The sequence below is a fragment of the Bombyx mori genome, chromosome 16 (assembly GCF_030269925.1).
Source record: "Bombyx mori chromosome 16, ASM3026992v2".
NCBI lineage: Eukaryota > Metazoa > Arthropoda > Insecta > Lepidoptera > Bombycidae > Bombyx > Bombyx mori.
Window position 1 is genome coordinate 3,145,293 of NC_085122.1, and position 23,910 is coordinate 3,169,202.

The 23,910-nt window shown below is 38.7% G+C and overlaps 1 protein-coding gene across 1 annotated transcript; it reads left to right on the forward strand.

Moving 5' to 3' along the window:
* Positions 1–1,381: 1,381 nt before the first annotated feature.
* On the forward strand, positions 1,382–16,395 carry LOC101745771 (uncharacterized). Its single transcript, XM_004928893.3, has 6 exons — positions 1,382–1,592; positions 2,074–2,184; positions 2,461–2,558; positions 3,707–3,797; positions 11,877–11,954; positions 16,216–16,395. The coding sequence occupies exons 1-6, from the start codon at positions 1,442–1,444 to the stop codon at positions 16,308–16,310; spliced, it is 624 nt and encodes a 207-aa protein (XP_004928950.1). The 5' UTR covers positions 1,382–1,441; the 3' UTR covers positions 16,311–16,395.
* The last annotated feature ends 7,515 nt before the right edge of the window (positions 16,396–23,910 follow it).

Genomic DNA, 23,910 nt, shown 5'->3' on the forward strand with positions numbered 1-23,910 from the left:
TGTTACAGAATTTCCCTTTGATGTCGTTCATTGCTTAGAATAGATAGTTTAATTAGAACTATTTCCTAAAATGAAGTTAACCAAAACTATAGATATGAATTTATATAGTGGAAGTAGACTTCTCCCGAAGCTAAAATGGTATTGCTTATTTTAGTACCCTTTCGTGAACAGAAAATAAAGTTCATTTCTTTAAAGGAAGCATGGACTGATTTTAATGCATATAAACGTATTCTCTTGTCACCTCATCTTGCAATATTTTACTACTAGTGCTATTCCTTACAATTATTTTAAGTAATTGTGATTAAAAATACAAATTTACTGGTGTCAGGACCTCTTATGAGTCCGTGCGGGTAGGTACCACCACCCTGCCTATTTCTGCCGTGAAACACGGGTGGGGCAGCTGTTGTAACTATACTTGAAACCTTAAAACTTATATCCCAAGGTGGGTGGCGCTTTTACATTGTAGATGTCTATGGGCTCCAGTAACCACTTAACACCAGGTGGGCTGTGAGCTCGTCCACCCGTCTAAGCAATAAAAAAAAACATTCGTACCAGTTTCAAAGGTGGAAAGACCGTCATAAAATATTGAATTAAGTCTGAACTTAATGTCTCCAGGTATAATTCATGTTGCAGTGAGCTTCGGTAAGTAATTTTCCACCTCGTTTATCTATCTACGTAATGAAAAAATACGTAGATGTTTCATTAGAGCTGTAGAAGTCCCTTTTGTTCCCCTTGTCCATGAGTGTTTTTCCATGTTTTCGTGTTCTCCCTTCTCCATGTTTTTCAGTAACCTAATATATTAATAATGTAAAAAGTAGTTCTCGAAATTTTGCAAAAGCAAATTGTAAGTGTAGAGATAGGTAAAAAGATATTTTCAATATATGAAACATTTCAACAACAAACAAAAATCGCACCTCCCGCCATCGGAGCAGAGTTCATCCATATTATCTGGAACCGCTGCATTCATCGACAGTGCGTTTCCAAAGATCTTTTTTGCCACGTACCATCCGGTTTGGAATGAACTCCCCTCCACGGTCTTTGCCGAGCGCTATGACATGTCCTTCTTCTAACGAGGCTTGCGGAGAATACTTTATGGTAGGCAGCGGCTTGGCTCTGCCCCTGGCATTGCAGACGTCCATGAGCGACGGTGACCACTTACCATCAGGTGGGCCGTATGCTCGTCTGCCTAGAAAGGCAATAAAAAAAACATTTGTGTTTATAATTACGAAAATAAGCCACGAATACTTTATGGTCTATGAATTAAGAGGTAATCACAAAAACTAAGAATCTACATTACCCATAGACCTATATTATAGTATACTTCAGTGACATTACCATAGACCTATATAGTATTATTCTTTTGAGTGACTGTCAAAAATATTGCAACTTGTCATTCTTTTTTGGCTATCAACCAAACGTCAATATTATTTATAATAGAACAATGGCACGAAGCACAACAGAAGATTATACAAGGTCCAGTGACAAACGAGAACGCAGCTCAAGCAGAAGCACAAATGTTCCTTTACATTTTGCAATTCACAAGCCCGGCTGCCATTTTGAGAGCTGCTGTGGCATTTGTAATTTATTTCCAGGCAATAAACCTTTCTTATTCTGCTTTTTATCTATCATCGAACTTTTGATCCAGAGATTCATCACCACCTAGTAGACTGTGAATAGGCTGCCGACCGAGTGGCCCATTTTTGTGGCGCCGGATACCGAGCATTTGTCGTCCAGTGGGAGCAGGATGTTGGGAAGACATGTGCTCTGCGAGAATCACCCCTGACGCCACCCCACTCTAAGCCTCAGACGCGGGTTTTTAAGCAACAAAGGACTTCAGCTGCTTCAACCCAATGCATAGAAACACCAGCGATTTCCTGCTGGCCTAAAAAACAAGTAGATTTCCTAGTGAATATGCATCATAGTTTAATCTTAGATCAATTCCAATTCACCCCCATTTTGTCAACAAATCGTCAAACGATTACACGGTTAAATTTGTAGCTTACAAATTATTGATCACAAACAAGACGATGGAATCATTTCTTAATTTTAAATAACAAAACCCTTTTTTTCCAGGGGTGCTACTAATTGCCTTCTGCCAGGTATTAGTCGGCACCGTCCTACTGACCCTCATCTTGACCCATGGGAAGCAATATGATGATATGCACCAGACTTCGAAAACCCAATGTATGGTCTTACAAAAATTCAATTCATTGTTTGGTCCTTGTGATTTACAAGAAATTTTAAGTTAACAGTATATAAAAAGAACGCATTGGAAAATACCTTTGTAAATTTAGATTTCAGCTTCATTTAATACTACTAAGTCATAAAATCAGTAGCTTTAGACTTGGATGATTAGCCCAGCAGTTCTGGTAAATTACCTACCCAGGAATTCCACAATGCCAGATACAACGACAGAACATTGACATTTCATCAACTTTTATGAAAAGTTTTCCTTCACAGTCATGAGTGTCGCTTCCGGTGCAATTCTGAGTGGTATTACTGGAGCCGGTTTGCTCCTCATCATTGTGGCTCTAACCGAAAACTGCCGAGCTATGTTGGTTTGTGGCAGACAGCTCTTTTATTCTCCTAGATTTTATAGAAGTTGGTTTTAGATTTAGAATACAATGATCTCTCAAAAATCTTAAAACTTGAGGTGGAAGGTACATTTAAGCATTCGGGCATCTAGTATCAAAAGTAGAGGAAGCATATAATGAAATTATTGGGAGTCTCAACCTTAGTATCAAGACTGCGATAACCGATCGAGCCGAAAATTACAATTCCAATAGTTCCAAAAAATACAGTATAAAAGTATGGTCACCGTCGAGGGCTCGACGAGTGAATTAACCCATAGACACAACCCACTGAGTTTCTCGCCGGATCTTCTCAGTGGGTCGCGTTTCCGATCCGGTGGTAGATTCTGCGAAGCACTACTCTTGATAGGGCCAGCGTTAGCAACACTCCCGTTTAGAACCCCATGAGCTCACCTACACGTCAAGGAGAAGCTGAAATAGCCTCTCAAGACTATCGGCATAAGTAGGGAATAAAAAATAAAAGTACGTATACTAAAAAATGTTTTTTAAGGTAGATTTTTATACACTATCTAAAATGGGCGTAATCAGGTAAATATTTCGTCTTGTGGTATATGTATTTCAAAATGGGTTATTTCTGAGAACTTTCGTAATTCAAGCGTGAAAACCTCAAGGGAAATATTTTGAAACAAATGCGGGAATTATATTCCTGGAAGAATTCACGTCAGAAGATGCCACGTCACTAGCTCGGATACGAAATGAGCGAAATTTGCTAAAAATGATGTACCTTTTGGTACTGGGTGTTTAGGTTTAGAATTTTACAAAGATAAAAAGTTGAAAGATTTTTTTATAACTTAACACTTTAGGTAAGGAGTCATCTGACTTCGCAGTGATGATGGGTGGTAATAAGGTATTTATGTATTCATGGAATCGACAAGACGAGCTTATCTACCTGGAGCTTTGTGTGTACTGACTAGTTGACGTTGCCCCAATAACGTCTTGTAATATGAGATCAACAACTAAATTAATGAAAATGATAGTTCCGTCAGCTCAAAATAAGTTCGGATTATATTGTAAATCTCATACATTAAGAGTTCCGACTACACCTCATTGAAATTATTTAAGGGATGGATAGAACGATTTACTAGTACCATTAAGTGACACTTTATATCTTGCAGATTTACCTTCTAGTTGCAGCTATCGTCTGGATGGGTATCATAGCATTGGCCGTGACTAAAATCACTCGTTCCTGTGTACGATTTAAAGACGGTTCGTGAATAATTTAAAATTTTAATAAAGATTCTTTGAGTATCCAAGCTGACAGATATGCTGCCGAGTGAATAAGAGTGAAAACAGGTCACAAAAATATTGATACGCGCTGAGGCTCTTGTAAATAATTTTTTTAGCGAAGTACAAATTATATCTCTATTTAACACTTAAAAACACTTAGAGAAGACTTTAAACTTCGTAATTCACTTCTTCCGCTTCACTTCAGGTGATCCGTTCGCTGTTTCGCTTCGAGTAGATCCGATTACTAACTGCTTTCGTGTCACCTCTACAACGCCTTTAAAAGTCGATACGACTTCAAAAAAATATCCAGAACATTCTCGGCAACGTCAAGCTTTTCGATATGTGTTTCTGCGATTTGATAATAGATGGCGTTGCCCTTCTAGAGCGTTCTCGATTTTACTGGTTCTTTTGATTTTTTTCTGCTCTTCAGCGATAAATTGCGTAACTCTTACCGGCCTAACAATATGCAATTTATTTTGAAAATACACCTTGGTCGTAATTGTACAGTTGCATGAACGATAAAACCAGAGACGAGAACCAATATACAGACAATTATTTATTTATTTATTTATTACACTTCATGTAAAATTTACATTGGCGGACTTAATGCCTAAGGCATTCTCTACCAGTCAACCAAAGGTAGTGCAGAGTAAATAGTGGTAGGTGCAATGAAATTTATATTAGGTAACGAATACATACAAAAAAAGTATATCTACATATATACAAAATCACATATACATATAACTAGTCAGGTCATAAGTATTGTCACACAGTAAAAACTTTTCTTTTAGAATGCTGGCCACAAAAAAGTTTATTGAATTCGAATTTCGAATTGTTCATGAAAATAAAAATGTATACTTTTAGAATTTTCACTCATTTTTAAATATGGAGTGGACGCTTAAAAAAGACCGTGTTGCAGTTATTGCGTTGCATCGTTGCGGTTACGTGCCAATTCAAATTTTTAACATACTGAAAAATTTGAATATAACCAAAAGATTCGTTTATCGTACCATCAAACGATACAATGAAGACTCTAGTGTAGATGACAGGTCAAGAAGTGGTCGCCCTCGGTCTGTTAGGACTCCAGCAGTGATAAAAGCTGTGAAGGCGCGAATTCAAAGAAATCCCAAACGTAAGCAGAAACTGTTGGCCCTTCAGATGGGGTTAAGCAGAACCACGGTGAAAAGGGTGTTAAATGAAGACTTAGGGCTTCGGGCATATCGAAGAAAAACAGGGCATCGTTTGAATGCTCGTCTAATGGACCTGAGACTGAAGAGATGCCGCGCTTTGTTGAAGCGGTACGCGGGAAAAAAATATCGGGAAATTCTTTTTTCGGATGAAAAATTTTTTACCGTAGAAGAGAGCTACAACAAACAAAATGATAAGGTGTACGCACACAGTAGTGAAGAAGCGAGCAACCGTATTCCGCGTGTCCAACGAGGTCATTTTCCATCCTCGCTCATGGTATGGTTGGGAGTTTCTTATTGGGGCTTAACAGAGGTACATTTTTGTGAGAAAGGTGTAAAAACGAATGCAGTTGTGTATCATAATACAGTCCTTACGAACCTTGTGGAACCTGTTTCTCATACCATGTTCAATAACAGGCACTGGGTATTCCAACAAGATTCGGCGCCAGCTCATAGAGCGAAGAGCACACAAGACTGGCTGGCGGCGCGTGAAATCAACTTCATCCGGCACGAAGACTGGCCCTCCTCCAGTCCAGATTTGAATCCGTTAGGTTACAAGATATGGCAACACTTGGAGGAAAAGGCGTGCTCAAAGCCTCATCCCAATTTGGAGTCACTAAAGACATCCTTGATTAAGGCAGCCGCCGATATTGACATGGACCTCGTTCGTGCTGCGATAGACGACTGGCCGCGCAGATTGAAGGCCTGTATTCAAAATCACGGAGGTCATTTTGAATAAACTTTAGTGTCATAAGAATCTATGTTTTGTTAAGTTCATTTTGGTATATGAATGGTTACATAATGAATAAACTTGTTTCAATTATTTCACATTAAACATGTGACAGAATTTATGACCTGACTAGGTACATATACATACACATACATACATACATATATACACACATCATACATATAATAGTTTATACAGTATTAAAAGGAATATATTAATAAATTTCCTTAACAAATAATTTCATCAAGTTCATGACGATTCCGCTAACTTTTCCAACAGCATTCGCCGAACCCTTAACTTGAACGTGCAGCGGTTAGTAATAGTCCTGATCTCGAGAGGAAGCGCATTCCATAGCAGAACAGATTGCACGACGAAAGAGTTACGAACATAACTAGAACTATGTGTGGGACAACGAATTAATAGGCTATTGAGAGAACGTAGGGCCCGCTCATGGCTGGAGTGAAGATATTGAAAATAGGAAGTTAGATAGGAAGGAGGTTCGGGAGACATAAGTAAGGAATGAAGAGTCGTCAGTGCACGTAAATTACGACGCTGGCGAATCGGTAGAAGTTTGAGCTGAGCACGATAGGAAGATATATGATCATATTTACGAAGATTAAAAATAAATCGAATGCAGTTATTAAGAAGACGATCAAGTTTATTAAGAAGGTCTGCATTCAGGTCAAAATAACACACATCACCATAATCAATTATAGGGAAGATCAAGGCTTGTACTAGCATAGTCTTGGTCGCTGATGGTAAGAAATTCTTGAGGCGATACAGAGCACGAAGAATTCCAGAGGTTCTTTGTCCAACGTAAGATACTTGAGCTTTCCAGTCGAGTGTGGAGTCTATGTAAAGGCCTAGGTTTTTAACCACGGAACTTAGCGGAATTGCTGTACCATTATAGAATATAGGTGGGAGTGACATAGTAGTTAAGCGTTGGATCATACGACGACTGCCCACAATAATGGCTTGGCATTTCGTTGGATTCACAGTTAAGCCAAACTTAGTTGACCAACTGCATATGTAGTCCAGATCCTTATTTAGCTGGTTTATTGCCTGAGAAATAGACTCCACAGTCGTCTGTCTATAAAGCTGCAAGTCATCAGCATACAGATGATACGCACACTGAAGATTATGTGTTAAGAAATTTATAAAAATAGAAAATAATAATGGAGACAAAATACCGCCCTGGGGCACGCCAGAGTTGACACTACACCAACTTGAAGAGGTGTCATCAATACGAGTACACTGCTGGCGTCCCCGAAGATATGATGAAAACCATTCCAGTGCTGTAGGAGAGATCATAATATAGGACAAAATAGATAGGAGGATATCGTGATTGACGGCATTGAACGCATTTGAAAAATCAATTAGTACCAGTACTGTGACTTTAGTGTCTTGCATACCTGTCCTAATGTCGCCAACCACTTTAAGGAGAGCGGAAACGGTGGAGTGACCTGGTCGGAAGCCAGACTGGTTAGGGCTCAATAGGTTGTTCCGGAAAATAAACTGCGACAATTGTTTGTGTACGCAGGCCTCTATCACCTTGGATAGAAAGGGAAGAATAGATATGGGCCTGAAGTGATTTGGAAGGGAAGGGTTAGGAATTTTAGGTAAAGGAAGAACATAAGCCTTACGCCACAATGAAGGAAAAGAGCCTGATGATAGGGAAAAATTTGTGATGTGCCATATAGCTGGCAGAAGATGATCCAGGATTGTGACGATCATACGGCGACTTATATTGTCACAACCCACGGCGTTCGATGTTATGGACAGGATAATATTTTTGATCTCATCCACAGCAACCGAAGAAAATTCAAAGGAGTCAACATTAAGTCGAGACAAACCATTCAGGTAGTTCAAGGTGCGACATTTCGTTTGATTATTTAGTGGTGTAGCAGAGGAGAAATGAAAGTTGATGTCATTCAAACTTATCGTCGCCTGAAAATCAGAGTGACGCTGTCTGCCAATACCCAGAGTTCCAAGGAATTTCCAAATATCGGCAGGCGAAGCGGAATTTATGTTTTCTAGAATGTGGCGTCGTTTAGCGTTACGTATCATCTGATTGCACCGGTTCCTCGACACTTTAAATTTAGTCCAGTTATCATTACACCGATTCCTCCTAAATTTTCGAAAAGCCCGATCCCGGCGCCTCATAGCCATCCGAATACCTTCAGTCATCCAAGGAGCTGGTGGGCGTTTCAGTTTAATTTTTCTGATAGGCGCATGAGTGTTGTAAAGCCCAAGGACAACCTCATTGAATATGTGAACCTTTTCATCTACCGAGGGTGAAGATATTAGTTGGTCCCAGTCCACTTTAGAAGCGTCTTTGCATAGATTTTCCTTATTCATACGACCAAAACTACGCATGGACAAAACCCTGGGCTGTGGTTTAGGAGGTTTAATCGTATAGGATAAAAAGATGAGGTCGTGATGGGAAAAACCAGGAGCAGGATATTGACCGTGAGTGGGTACAGAGGTAGGAGTGGAGGTCAGCATTAGGTCTAGCCAAGTATCATCGCCATTAATGTTGTGGTGAGTAGCCTGTAGAGGCAAGACATGAAGACCAGTAGACCTAATGATTTCCTGAAGTTTACGGGAACGAGAGGATAAAGGAGCTATGAAGTTGGTGTTGAAATCACCCATGATAATGTGATGTGAATAATCTGACCCTAAAGATTCCAGAATCGGCTCGAGACTGGAGAAGTAGTCGACGTTGGGGGGACAGTATACGACACCGAGAACAATTTTTGCTCCCTTCATAGAAATTTCAAGAAAGATATATTCCACAGGTGTAGAAGAATCAGCAGACGAGCAAGCTATTGTTTTATAAGAAATGTTACTGCGGAGATATATAGCAACGCCGCCCCCTCGGGCATCGATACGATCATTCCGTATTAAAGTAAAGCCATCGAGAGGATAGATAGCAGAAGGTAAATGAGGCTTAAGCCAACTTTCAGAAATCAAGACAGCATGAACGTTAGTATTAGTGAAAGTAATGAATAAGTCATTGTAGTGACTTGGTATACTTTGAGCATTAATGTGACATACATTTAAAAGGCAGTCAGATGATTTATCAAACGTCTGCCGTATACAGTCTCCAAGGGAATCGGGAAGTGAACAATAACTATCGTTATCAGATGACAGCATAGAATCATTAGCAGAAAGAAACGAATCATCAATACATTCCATTCTATACAAATTAAATATAACAGAATAATATAACTATACTATTATAATAAAATGAATAAATAAATATATAAAATAAACTAAAATAAATATAACTATACTACCATAAAATAAAAATAAGGATTAAGTTTAAAAGTAATGCACGCGCAATGTCTCTGCACCACCCGCCAGCTGAAATACACAGGATGATGATACAAAACAAAACAAAAAAAATTACAATACCTTATAAAACAGAAACAGAAAATAAAGAATATTAATAACGAAAAACATAATAAAGGCCATAATTTACAATAAAAAAAACCAATTAATTAGAATAATGAAAAACAAATCTCCACAACAATATTCTGATTAAAACTTCAAAAAAGTAAACTACAAGGCAAATTTTATCTGTGAACGCAGTCAATTAAAACAGTCTGTCAGGTGTCAAATTTACAGAATTAATTATTTTAACAAGACTACCCACAAACACATTAACATTTGCCAATGACAATATTATACTCCGTGATGCCACTAATCTACCCACGAAACATATCAACATCAACATCAACAATACGTGAATAAAAGTAAAAGTGAAAAATAATAAATCCAATGATAAACATTTAAATCATCAAATCATAAATTGTGAAGTGAAAATAATGATATACATACGTTGTGAAGTCATAAGACTAAATATATTAGTGAAAGTCGAATAATCTTAAGTAATTAAAGTGAAAAAAAAAACAAAAACACAAACACAGGCCACTAGGTCTTCCGCAATTTCGAGTTCACAGTGATAGCCGGTGCCGCCTTAGAGACGCTGCCCTTAGCTGATGTTGGCTTACCATCCACAATAGGATATTTAACTGCGAGGTCGCTAAACTCATCCATAGTGGTCAATCTGTGACGATTTCCATCCGCAGTCTTGATAATAATGACCCCGTCTTGCGTCCAACTTTGACGCACACCAAAATACTGACGGCTCTTGCCGAACACCGCCTGTCGAGATTTTGTAAGGAATTCCTTGATGGACACAGGAGAACCTTTAAGTTTGGACTTCGTCCTCCAAATCGACATCCGTGTATCTAAGCATTTCAATCTGACCAGGATTGGGCGGTGATGATCCTTATTAGTAGCTCCTATACGGTGACACACATTGAAGTCAGCAGCAGAGGTATTCAGAAGCATTTTTTTATGCAAAATATCCAAGATGGCAGCGGTGCAGTCTTCGTTTTGAACTTCAGGGACTCCCAGAAAGATGAGGTTTTTTCGACGATGTCTGGTCTCGATCGCATCAACCAGTCGAGTGCACTCACCAATCTGCTGTCGAAGAAGTTTCAACATAGAGAATATAAGTTCCCGGAATGTTCGGAATTCCTCCGCAACCTTGGAGACTGTATCCTTCGCAGGCCCTTCAGCATGAAGCTGTGCCTCAAGATCGGCCATTCTTTTCGTGAAGCACTCTTCCAAGTTTCTTTGAGCAACCTCAATCGCAGATAATTGCGACATAGTTATGTTTCTGTTTCAAGGGGTGCTGGCAGGTGGTATTTTTATTGGCTTAAATCATGTAAATATTGCCAAAATGCATATATATACTTAATGACACACAAAAGGATCACAAAATCTTTATAATATAAATAAAATGAATTAATTTTAATTTTCAAACTTAAAGCACTTGTTTCACTTTTGACACCTACCCCCAAAAACAATTAGTGTCTCAAGATCCATTGTTAAATTTGTTGAATCTTGTACACCTCAAGTTATACGCTTCGTTTGGTAGCCTTGGTGACTCGGCATCGCTTCTCATGGTTCGCCGTACTTCAGAAAATTATTGGTTTTAGAACACAAATTAAAAGATTTCACTTGTATAGTTCACTATATACAAGCTAAAGATTAATGCATTCAAATCTTCTAACTGAACTATTTTCCTTGTAAAGCTTAAACTGCGCTACCTTCGGGCGAGGATTTCGCTACATGTATCCACAACTATATAAAACATCTATATAAAGCAGTACCTAATACCGACCCTGTTTATCTGTCTCATGAGAGCTACCCACGAAAAGGGTCTGGAATACACATTATTAATGCTTAAATCATATTTAACCGCTTCGCACTATCACTCGACAATAACAACATTAGTTAGGACTTCTTCCACGCTGTTCTAAAGTTTCAAAGTATCAACCTAATTTTCTCAACCACACGAATTGGGAGCAAGGTTTGAATTTGTGATATTTCCCCTGACGGTCTGCGGACTTATACCTACCCTTATAAGACTCTCCATCGCTTGATAATTTTCCAGGAAAATAATAATAGTTTAAGTGTTTTTCTCGGCGTCAGAGCTGTAAAGCCATTTCTTTTCTGTTTGCTAATTAACTTCGTTCCTCATTTTTGTGACAGATAAATAAATGTCCACCTCTTTTTTTTCAATTATCCTTTGTTAATTAGGTTGTTTGATTTAAATATGAATCGTTTAATATCGACAAAAATGTATGCTTCATTTATTATTTACCTTCTCAAAACAATACACTACTTACCAGATGACAAATGGCTTTATATTAATTAGAATCAATAAATAATAAATAACAGTTAAAAAAAAAAAGGGGGTGCATGGTATCAGTAGTTATAAATATTTTATGAACAGATATGTGTAGACGGGTTATTTTGATAATATCTTGAAAAGCACCCCACGCTTCTTTTACAATAAAATCATTTTTTCTTACACTATTTTTAATTGAAATTTATTAAATTTTATTTTCTATTTTTTAGTTTGATTTTCTATAAAAGCGTATTTTGTAAGTTTTGTTAAACTATTATTAATTTTTCATTTTTTAGTTGAATTTAAATTTTTGTATACCAAATTTCGAGTTAGTCCGACGTTTTGAAGCGGGTCAAATCATGTTCAAAGATTCCGTTACATACTAACATACGCTGATAAAAGCGTGTTAAAACATGATAATTATGATGTTACAGCACCGAAAATCAAAGATGAAGAGCATAGACTGGCAAACCTAGCCTGCGTCAGTGGCCTGTTCACCTTCCTTGGAGCAGGTTTTTATCTTATCTATATATTAATACGTGAAGCGAAAACTTTGTATCCCTTTTTACGAAAATTGCGCGGACGGAGAATTATGAAACTTTCCACACTTATAGAGAATATAGAGAAGGAGTGCAGAATTTTAATATTTTTTTTTAATTATGCATAAAAAATACATTACACACTACCATAGTATTTGACACACACACGCGTGCATACTATTTGTTTATTGTCAAATTTTTCTTATTGCTTATACGAGTAGTCTACGGTCAAATTGAGAATAGATTAAATATTGTTTGTCTTTCTTAATATTTGTCTAAAGTATACATAGTCTTAACTTATAATCTATGAATAAAGAAGTATAATATGTAGTCTTTGAAAATAGAATCATAATAATGTACAAACTTATAATTTCACTTAATTATAGTAGAATTTCAACTACCGGGGGACCACTAGTTATATTCAAATCACTGTACGTTATTTGGCAAACGCTAATGGGACTATTCGTCGCAAGGAAGTACCTTTTTCCACTTGACAATCTTCGACATCAAAGGCATTTGCGAAAACCTTCGTAGCTACCTCCTTTAATTGCACTAGAATCAAAAACTGGTGGTAGGTCCTCTTGTGAGTCCGCGCGGGTAGGTACCACCACCCTGCCTATTTCTGCCTTGAAGCAGTAATGCGTTTCGATTTGAAATGTGAGGCAGCTGTTGTAACTATCGTTGAGATCTTAGAACTTATATCTGAAGGTAGGTGGCGCATTTGCGTTGTAGATGTCTATGGGCTCCAGTACCCACTTAACACCAGGTGGGTTGTGAGCTCGTCCACCAATCTAAGCAATAAAAAAAATCCAGTCATTAAAATTGTACACTTATATATCCACTGACACTGTCCTTCGATGGTGAATATAACCGCTAAAAAGGCTTGGTTGATAAGAATAATATCCCATAAATAGTACTTAGTATTCGGGGGGACTTAAATAGTTCCACCTTTTCTGGTGAGCGTCGTGTAGTACAGACAGCGTTCTCCTAGTTTCATGCCAAAATTCTTTGACAGTGCATTGGCTGGTGATTGAACGTTTTGTATGCTAGACGCGCTAGAGATCCTATGTATTACTATCCCAAAAAAAAGTCAAGGGAAGGTTAGAAATTAATTTAAAATAGGCAGGGTTTTGGTACCCAACCGCATGGACTCACAAGAGGTCCTACCAGCAGTAGGAGTAGCAAATGTTCGGTTCCAGTCGAATATTCAGCGTTTTCAATCAGGGAAATAAATGTATAGTGAATTACCTACACTGTTAGGCAGGCTTACATGTGATTCGGCGCGCACTGCGGTACCGTAGGTCTGGTGTAGCCGATGTGGTGGAGCTCGATGGGGCTTAGTCGGAAGTCGTTCTACGGGGCAAGTGCTTCGCGCGCCTTTTTCAAGGCGTAGTCTCTTGCGAGGAATTCGGGGAGGTGGAGGACCTTGGCCCTCCTCGTCCCCCTCTTCCTATCAGGAGGCGCCGGAGTCCGACATAACCCGGTTCGTTACGCCCCCTATCCGTAAATTGGTTCCCCAGTGTTAAAAAAAAAAAAGGCTTATATGTGAAGCGATTGAATTTAATGGCTTCTCGATGATTTCTCCGTTTCTTTGGTTTCAAGGAATTACGATTACTAAATTCAAAATGGAATCGTTTGATCTAAACGAATGATGTTTATTTACTTTGTGTCGCGTACGATTTGCTTGTAAATTGTTTGGAAAATTTCCTTTGGCTTGACGTAAAAGAAAATGTTATAAAACATTCTCTTCAAGTATTTTTATCTTGTGATGTAACTATATAATTATGCTATATTTTTTTTAATTTTTTTTTATTTACTAGCTGACCCGGCAGACTTCGTAGTGCCTCAAACGATAAATAAAAGATCTAAGTTTTTGTATAAAATAAACATAAAACAAACAAAAGGAATCCGTCCGTTATTTTTATTTAATTCCCAGCATTTTCATATTTATCTACCTTTTAAACCTTCTCTGGACTTCCACAAATAATTCAAGACAAAAATTAGCCAAATCGGTCCGGCCGTTCTCGAGTTTTAGCGAGACTAACGAACCACCACCCTGCCTATTTCTGCCGTGAAGCAATAATGCGTTTCGGTTTGAAGGGTGGGGCAGCCGTTGTAACTTACTTGAGACCTTAGAACTTTCTGAAGGTGGGTGGCGCATTTACGTTATGGATGTCTATGGGCTTCAGTAACCACTTAACACCAGGTGGGCTGTGAGCTCGTCCACCCATCTAAGCAATAAAAAAAAAGCAATTCATTTTATATATGGAGATTTATTTGGGAAACCAACAGTACAATACAAAAATATAATATTTAAAAAAATAGCTAAAACAATAACCAAACATGTTTCCACCATCAAAATTACATTGAAGTGAACAGCGAAGAGAAATTTAGAAATTTAAGTTGCAAAGAAACAAAAGCAACACAATACGCACATATTATTATGTCATATGTATGTATGTTATGTATCAACATACAATATAAAACTAAAACACTCATCGGACTAAATCACCATATAAATATTATAAATTACCTTTTCTATATATGCTCCAAGTGAAAAGCAAAAGATGTCAGCATTAGAGAACTTAGCATCATACAACCTACAAGATCTACGGACAAAAGAGTTTGAGTATTACATTAAAAATACGACTTAAAGCATGTCTTCACAAATGTGTAATAAATAAGGTCGATGTCAAAATATGTAGCTTAAAACCGAATAAACATCCCGCATAATTGTAACATGCCTACACTACACATAGTGAAGTCTCATTACATTAACATACACGCGAACATGATTAGTTAATGCACGTAGTAGAGACGGATTCAGAAAAATAACAGAGTTAAAAAAAACTAAAATAAAAATGCTTACTACTAAAGTCCAGCCTTTCCCAAAGTGGGCGATAACGCCCCCTTGTGGGTGCTGCAGGCCTAAAGGGGAGACCCAGAAAAATGGGGGTGGTGCGTGTGTGTGTGTGTGTGTGTGGCTTGGGAGGTGATTTGTAATTTCATCAAGGAGGACTCTAAGACACCGACTCAGCTCTCGCTACAGTGGTTTTTAAGTAGATGAAAAAATGGGGGCGCTAAAAAAGAATTAATTCTTAAAGTGGGTAATAGACAAAATAAATTTGGGAACCGTTGTACTAAACTAACTAATATAAAACAAAAATTACAAATAAATGACCTTAGAACTCATATCTCAAGGTGGGTGGTGGCATTTACGTTTTAAATGTCTATGGGCTCCGGTAACCACTAACTAGCACCAGTTGGGCTGTAAGCTCGTCCACCCATCTATACAATAATAAAAAAATTGTTATGGATAATTTTTGTAGCTAATTGTTGTTGCTCATTTCTGACACAATATTATCTCTATTACATTGGTATAGTCAAATAGATCCGTAGCTCGGTCTGTTTGTCATCCGTATTGCTTCTTTATTTAGTAACAATCAGCAAATTTGTTTCAATAACAAAAGAAAAAGAGAAAATGTAACTAATAACGTCGAATCCTCTTGAGATACCAGGGAATGTGATCGAATTTCGATTTATATGTGAGCACACTACTTAATTAAAAACGAAAAATTCCAATATCATTTTGAAATTGTATGGATTTGTGAATATCCTCACGGCTCACCTCATATTCAATGGCTATTAGACCCCAAAGACAACAACGTCAATGCTGCCTCATACCTTGTGATGTGGTGTTATGGTCACAATTAAATCGGTGGAATTTACAGGATGATGATACCGAATTTCTTTATCTTTTTTTCTGACAAGATGCCTATCCTCATAAAAGGTGTCCAGGCCTAAAAGGCGCGTGGGGTATATAGGATTTGATAGCCTGCAGATGTTGGGAACGGACTGCAGCCTAAGGATGTTCTTAAGACCCTACCCACCAATCAACGCCCCTCGCAACCTCTCACGATGGTTCCTACCCATGCGGGTTTTACCACAAGTAAATACACAAGTAATTATGCGGGTTTTTTGTTATCCTTCATCGCGAAAAGCGTACGTGAACACTCATTGTATACTTCTTTTTTGGGGAAAATAGTTTCGTGTATGGATACGGTGGCTAACAGGATGGATCTGAGGACATTCGCAAAAGCGGGTGGGATCGGTTCAAAAAACAATGTGCTCTTGAAAGCTCAACGTAACACCACTCACTAAGGTTAACTCAGAAACGCATTCCATGAACGTGTCTACCAAAATTCAGTAACTATTTTTGTTTTTTTTGTTTCAGTACTATATTTCTTCTCGTTCATAATAGTGCTTAGTTTCTATCATTTTCGCTACGTGAGGAGAGCTATATTAATGCACGAAGCTTTGTGCGAATGAAGATTTATTGAGATCCTATGTACTGCACTTTATCCGAAATTCACAAAGCTTGTTTTTGTTTGACAATAAAAATCTTGGAAATAGACGAGTTTTTTTTATTAGTGATTAAGTTTGAAAGTTTGGCATACAGAAGTGCGTTCATCTCTAAGGGATATTTTCAATTTGGGGTTATGGTGCTGGGTAGATTGTGAGGATGCACCTTTCTGCCTACTTTTGCGGTGATGTTGTGCAATAAAATTTGTCACTTCGACTTGATGAGTTCAGTTTTGTGAGAGAATTCGTTATGGTGATGCCCATGGTCTTCCTTAAGCATCGCGTGTGCCATGAGCTTGTCTACCTTACAGCCCACTGAGATCAATGGCTCGATATATGTGGCTGGCCTTAAGTCTTACCATAATGACCGATCCGGTTTTGCTAGCAACCAGCGGATCTGGCGAAGTTCAATAAGTCATCGTTAACGACGTTGCCAACGCTCACGAGGCGGCATTGTCTGATCTTGTGATTACCGCTGATATGTGCGCCTACTAGGCGACCTTCTTTCGACAGCTGCAAAATATCTCTCAGGAAACAGAGCTCCGTGCTAAAAGTGCGTACATCACCCATCGTGCATAGGCAATGTTTTTCAGCAAGTATAGTCAATCATTGTGTTCACGAAGCGTTTTGTGGCGCGTGACTATAGTTACACCCATAGTAGCGAAAGGGCTGCGGCGACGTCGTATGCTGCAACGGCAATAATCAAAGTGCACTGTACGACCTTATACGATTCGACGCTAATGAGGTACCGGGCTCAATCGACATCGGTATTCGTTGTTATTGCAAAAAAAGTTTGTCAGGAAACGGAGCTCCGTGCTAAAAGTGCGTACATAGCCCATCGTGCATAGGCAATGTTTTTCAGCCAGTATAGTCAATCATAGTGTTCACGAAGCAGTTTGTGGGGCGTGACTATAGTCACCGATAGTAGCGAAAGAGCTGCGGCGACGTCGTATGCCGCAACGGCAATAATCGAAGTACACTGTACGATCTTATACGATTCGAAGCTAATGAGGCACCAGGCTCAATCGACGTCGGTATTCGTTGTTGTTGCAAAAAATTTTGTCAGGAAACGGAGCTCCGTGCTAAAAGTGCGTACATCACCCATCGTGAATAGGCGATGTTTTTCAGCCAGTGACTATAGTCAATCATCGTGTTCACGAAGCGTTTTGTGGCACGTGACTATAGTTACCCATAGTAGCGAAAGGGCTGCGGCGACGTCGCATGCCGCAACGGCAATAATCGAAGTGCACTGTACGACTTTATACGATTCGAAGCTAATGAGGCACCAGGCTCAATTGACGTCGGTATTCGTTGTTGTAGCAAAAAAGTTTATCAGGAAACGGAGCTCCGTGCTAAAAGTGCGTACATCACCAACTGTGCATAGGCGATGTTTTTCAGCCAGTGACTATAGTCAATCATCGTGTTCACAAAGCGTTTTTTGGCGCGTGACTATAGTCGCCGATAGTAGCGAAAGGGCTGCGGCGACGTCGTATGCCGCAACGGCAATAATCGAAGTGCACTGTACGATCTTATACGATTCGACGCTAATGAGGTACCGGGCTCAATTGACGTCGGGATTCGTTGTTGTTGCAACACTGAATTAAAACGGGTATTTCTTTAGAACACAGATAAAGCTGAAGACCTGTCTGCTATCTACCTAACTGCCTATCTAGTCTACCGTCATCTACTTAGTCAGAGCGGTAGAAGTAGTCAGTACGTAGCCTTACATAATAAATATCCCTCGATTCGTGTTTTAGAACGCTAACACCCTTCAATAAATCAATGTCTTTTGTAGGTAGGTTTTTTTCGGAACGATTTTTGTGTTATGACTTTCGAACAAAGGACTATGATTAAAATTTCCATTTTTTTATTTCCCTAGTAGACAGACGAGCATACGGCCCGCATAATGGTGAGTGGTTACCGTCGTCCATGGACTTCAGCAATACCAAGGGCAGAGCCAAGCCGCTGCCTACCGCTTAACACTCTCCACAAGCCTCGTTTGAAGAAGGGCATGTCAATAGCGCTCGGGAAACACCGTGGAGGGGGGCTCATTCCATAGCCGGATGGTACGTGGCAAAAAAAAACCTCTAGAAACGCACTGTGGATGACCGCAGTGGCTCCAGGTAGTATGGATGAACTCTACTCCGGTGGCGGGCGGTGCGATAGTAAAAACGAGATGACGGTATCATCTCGAACAATTCATCAGACCACTCCACTACAATTCTACAAATATGCCTTCAAATTCTTCTGTATTTATTGGCGTTGTAATTGGAAGACCATACGGCCCACCTGAATAAACCCGTCTCTCATTGGTATCAGGAATGTCAGGGGCACAGCCAAGCCGTTGCCTTTTGCTGAGAAATCTCCTCAAACCTTGTTTGAAGAAGGACTTTTTGACACCGTACAAAGGATTTCACTCCGAAACCCGATAGTGTGTCAAGAAATAATATTTGGAAACGTATGGTGCGTGGTCGCAACGGTTCATCAAATCAGTCGTTGATCAAATCTGCTATGATGAATAATTTATCAAAGCGCTTCCTATAAAAACCTCCGGTATAAACAAAAGAAGCGTAATCCCTCCTTAGATCTAAAAGCTCTAAACGATCTGTAAGAATGGAATTATTGACAGTTTTCAAAGGGCCATCGTTGGGCATTCTCTGATCCAAGGAAGTGAATAATGTTTGCCCAACAAAGATGTTTAGATTATCGAGGATTATAAACAAGGATATTTATTCTAAACAAATTATTCATATTGTTCGCTATGACTACGCTTTTATTTCCCACCACATAAAGAATATCAAAAAAGCTGAACTTTGTTCAATTTTTCACTTTGAAGTTCTAGTCAAATATTGATATGCGCTTAAAACAGAAAGAGTCTAATTCGAGAATGAAGAAATGAAGCCCGTATCAAATTTTCTACGGCCCTTGTAGATCACAATTTTGTTCAAGAATTCTCTGACTAAAGCCCCTTCAAGCCCGGTAACATATTGATACCGTAAATTCGTTCGTAATAAGGGTGCTTATCAATAAAATAGGGATTATAAGGGCTCGTGTACACAGCCTTAGAGTCGCAAATCTTTATCGGAGCGGTCCTTCTATTGTGATTTACGCGGTCGCGGCCTTCGCCGGTAGGTACTGGAATTAATTTATTTCTGCCGACGTCAAGTGTGACCGAACGGAACAAACTTATATTCGGTCGGGGTATGGCTTGGTAAGCGTATTTTGACGGGTATTGCCTTTTCGGTGCGGCCTGTTTGTAACCAACCAGCCTGCATTTGAGAACTGTGACTTAATTTAATGATTTATGTGGTACAGTCTTGAAGGAAATTCGTATTGTTACGCGCTGGGGTTCGGGATAAATAAAATTTCACCAAAGTACAACTTAAAACTGTATTCAACACTTAGAACACTTTAAAACACTCAACAAATACTTTAAAACTCTCAATTCGCTTCTTCCGCTTCGCTTCAGGTGATCCGTTCGCTGTTTCGCTTCGAGTAGTTCCGATTACTGACTGACTGCGTGTTTTTTTCTTTCTTTTTTTTTTCCTACCTAATCTTGTAGCCTTGAGAGGCTATTCCAGCGTAACCTTAACTAGTAGGTGAGCTCACGGGGCTCAAACCTGACGACGTTGCTAACACGAACCCTAGCAAGAGCCGTGCTTCGCAGAATCTACCACCGAATCGGAAACGCGACCCACTGAGAAGATCCGGCGAGAAACTCAGTGGGCTGTGTCTGAGGGTTAATTTACTCGTCGAGCCCTTCGTCGCAAGCGTCGAAATGTTTAGTTCAGGCACGGAATATTAATTATTAACTTGCCTTGTAAGAAACGAGTAAATATTTTTGAAAGACAAGGCTATATAAATATATATTAAAAAAAGGCTCTTTCAATAAATTTCAATTGTTCAATGTTCAATCTATATTTAACTCCGTTTGTTTTACTGGTGGTAGGACCTCTTGTGAGTCTATACGGGTAGGTACCACAACCCTGCCTGTTTCTGCCGTGAAGCAGTAATGCGTTTCGGTTTGAACGGTGGGGCAGCCGTTGTAACTATACAGAGACCTTAGAACTCGTATCTCAAGGTGGGTGGCGGCATTTGCGTTGTAGATGTCTACGGGCTCCAGTAACCACTTAACACCAAGTGGGCTGTGAGCTCGTCCACCCATATAAGCAATAAAAAATAAAATAAAAAAACACGTACACGAAAACATTACTAAGAAAGAAAGTAGTTTTTATTTTCATTATTCGGAGTCCACTAGTTGGCTTCGCGCAGGAAACGGGAGACGCGGTAGGTACCTGCCCGCGCGGCCTATCGAGATACTCCAACAAGAGTACGTTCGGTCGTTTCGGTAGGCAGCGGCTTGGCTCTGCCCCTGGCATTGCTGAAGTCCATGGGCGACGGTAACCACTCACCATCAGGTGGGCCGTATGCCCGTCTGCCTACAAAGGCAATAAAAAAAAAAAAAAAAAAAAAAAAAACGTCAAGCACGAAAGAAAACCTATCGAATTCGTAATGTGAATGTATCGAGTCTTTGATACGAAAACGAATCGTTACAATGGTAGTACTCGATAGCCAGTCTTCAAGATTGAGGTTAGCGTATAACAAAACAATTTTCGTGCTCTCGATTATGAGTATAAGTTTCGAGCTTCGTGAACATGACGATTGGATTGCGAAACGAAAGTAATAAGTACATTCATTCGTGCTGCTGAAATTAATTATTTTTACGGACGGTAGTAGGGGCGCCGTTTAAATCCTATACGTTTTTTCTCGATAGCGATACGAATACTTTTTAAATACGATATATTTATTATTATCGGAACGAACACTTACGGGGGAGCTTTAAAGTCACATCAATCACAGAGAAAATGACGGAAAATCGCCTTAGATGGTATTGCCATATCATGAGACGGGACGAGGACCATCTAGTGAAAATCGCATTAAGCTTGCCAGAACAAAAGAAAGGTAGAGGCCGCCCGCCATCGACCTGGTGATCAAACAACGAAAGAGACATTAAGAAAGCCCAATTGCCAAAACCGACAACCCAGGACAGATCAGCCTGGCGCCGTAGAGCGAGGAGACCCGACCCCAGATAACGGGAACAGAGACGGATAGTAGTAGTAGTAGTAGTAGTAGTAGTAGTAGTAGTAGTATATTTATTACTATCGCTGAACATTTCCCAATTAAATATAAATTAATCTTAAGCAATCAATCAAATGTAATCAAATCTTATAGTTATATACCTAAATCTTTTTATTTTTGTTGTTAATGCACTGTCGATTGCCCCTATAATTAAGGTGACATCTGCCATGAACTTTTGTCAGTTTGTCAATGCTTTGTATCGATGATCACTTTGTTGGTGCAACTGAATAAATAAATAACTTAATAAATAAATAAATACATAAATAAATACATAAACAAATACATAAATAAATACATAAATAAATAAATAAACGAATAATTTTCTATGGTCATTTGTGCGCGCCCCACACTAAAAGTATTCTGAACGTGGTGGCCTCTCTCTCATAGAGGTTCAGTCCAGAATCTAAGATCCTTTTATATAGAGGAAACCACAAAACGATTGAGTCACGGAAATAATGAAGCAATCAACTCAAGTGTTTCGAATTAAACTGTATTTCAGTACGAGAACAATGGTAATGGTCCCCTCAATTATTTCATTGTTCGCAGCTAATTACTTGAGGCTTGTAGATGAGATAAATAAGTCTACAGCGAACTCGCACAATGGATTTTAAAGCTACAAGAGTGCAGCGTGATTATTTATAAGTGGATTGTGGCTCATTTTAAATATACATTTAGGATTCAGAAGAAAAACCATTTAAAAAAAATAACAATGATTAGCACACTACAACTTTTGTTATTCTCGAACTTTAATTAATTGACTAATTCAACATAAATCACCAAACAACCAGAATACATAATAAACACTTTGATATTATCTTGTCTTTAAGCACACATTTACAGAGACTTAAAACAATGACTCACGCACACCATGTCCACGACTACCTTCTCTCACGAATGTCAACCGACATCGACAAATGCGCGGGTGACGGAGCTGCGCGCCGGTTTTATACCTTTTTAGTAGGGTATTCCTTACTATACATATATAAATGGATACCATTTAAAGCAAGGATGAGCGAATGCGGCTCGCGGGCCGCAAAAGCATTTTTAAAATTGAATTTATTTTATCGAATTTCTCCCATCAATATGTTTTTCTGTTCTTTTCTTGTTTGTTTTTAATAAACAAATAAAGGTTCGTAAATTAATAACAAGAGTTAATCTATGCCGCCAAAAAAAATGTAAATTTAAATTGGCCCATTTATTAAAAAGATTGCTCACCCCTGATTTAAAGAGATATTTGATAATATAAAAATAAGCAATTTTGATCTTTATACCATGATTCGTTAAGTTCACCAAAATCCAGAGCACACACAGGTAAATTTACTTTTGAAAAGAGTTTTGAAATTAAAATTTTAAACTTGTTCATGAAGAAATCGATTACAAAATTTAAACTAGGTACACCAATTAAACTTAACAATAGGATCGCCTTGCAAGTGTCCCTATCAACGTTGAACAAAAAAAAACATTTTCAAGTCTCCTCCTTTTATTAAAGTAGATTAATAAACAAAATGATTGCTTTAAATCAGGAGTCTTATGTGATTGCATTGCCGCAGCTACACAACTGAGTGTCAATACACCCTGTATGTCGTTTGTAAATATCACACACTGTACGTGCGGGTCACATTAAGCACCAAATGAAAGCGTTCACTCGGAAGCTTTTAAAAGCTTTTAATTGCGGTGGCGTTATTTTGCAACGTATAAACAAAGCCTCATCTGCTTACCAATAATTTAGTACAGTTCTTTGTTGACAGCTATTATTTTAATCAGTGATGGATTTACGCCTAGGCCCGTCAGACCAAATGCCAAATGCCAAAATTTCAGACGAAAAAAAAAAAGATAAGTAAAATACGGTCTCCTTTGAAAGTGAGTTCAGACTGTTTTTTTATAAAAAATATACTATTATATTATATTATATTATATATAGATTTATTTTAAATTTTAATTTTGAAATGCCAGATCAAAATTAATAAAATTTATTCTAAAATTAAGGGCGACGCGATAAGCAAATTTAAAATTAAAATACAGGATCGAAATGAATAAAACTTATTCTAACATTAAGTGCGGTGCGATAAACAGAGACTAGGGCGGCATCAAGCCTAAATCCATCACTATTTTTTTTAATACGTGTTTTAGTTACGCTCGCCACCGAACTATCAGTAGCTAGGTGGCTGTCGCAGCCCAGACCCGACGGTAAAGCCTCCGCCTTGAGAGACCACAACAGACCGCTTGACAACTTCGCGGCAGATATAGACAGAATGCTGGCGTATGTAGAGGTAAAGACTAGATGAATAAGACCGGTTGTTGTGGCGAACCTTGGGGCAGGTCTATGTCCAGTAGTGGATGTGCGTGGGTTGAAAAAAAAGCTTATATGTACATACTAATTCGAAATAAGGACATTTAAGTGTATCTTGTAGTTACATTATACATCGAA

Excerpts from the sequence above, each read along its gene's own strand:
- LOC101745771 (XM_004928893.3), top strand. The coding sequence starts at position 1,442 with ATGGCACGAAGCACAACAGAAGATTATACAAGGTCCAGTGACAAACGA. Across the intron at positions 2,559-3,706 it reads AAAACTGCCGAGCTATGTTG|ATTTACCTTCTAGTTGCAGC; the intron begins GTTTGTGGCAGA and ends TATATCTTGCAG. Across the intron at positions 3,798-11,876 it reads CTGTGTACGATTTAAAGACG|CACCGAAAATCAAAGATGAA; the intron begins GTTCGTGAATAA and ends ATGATGTTACAG.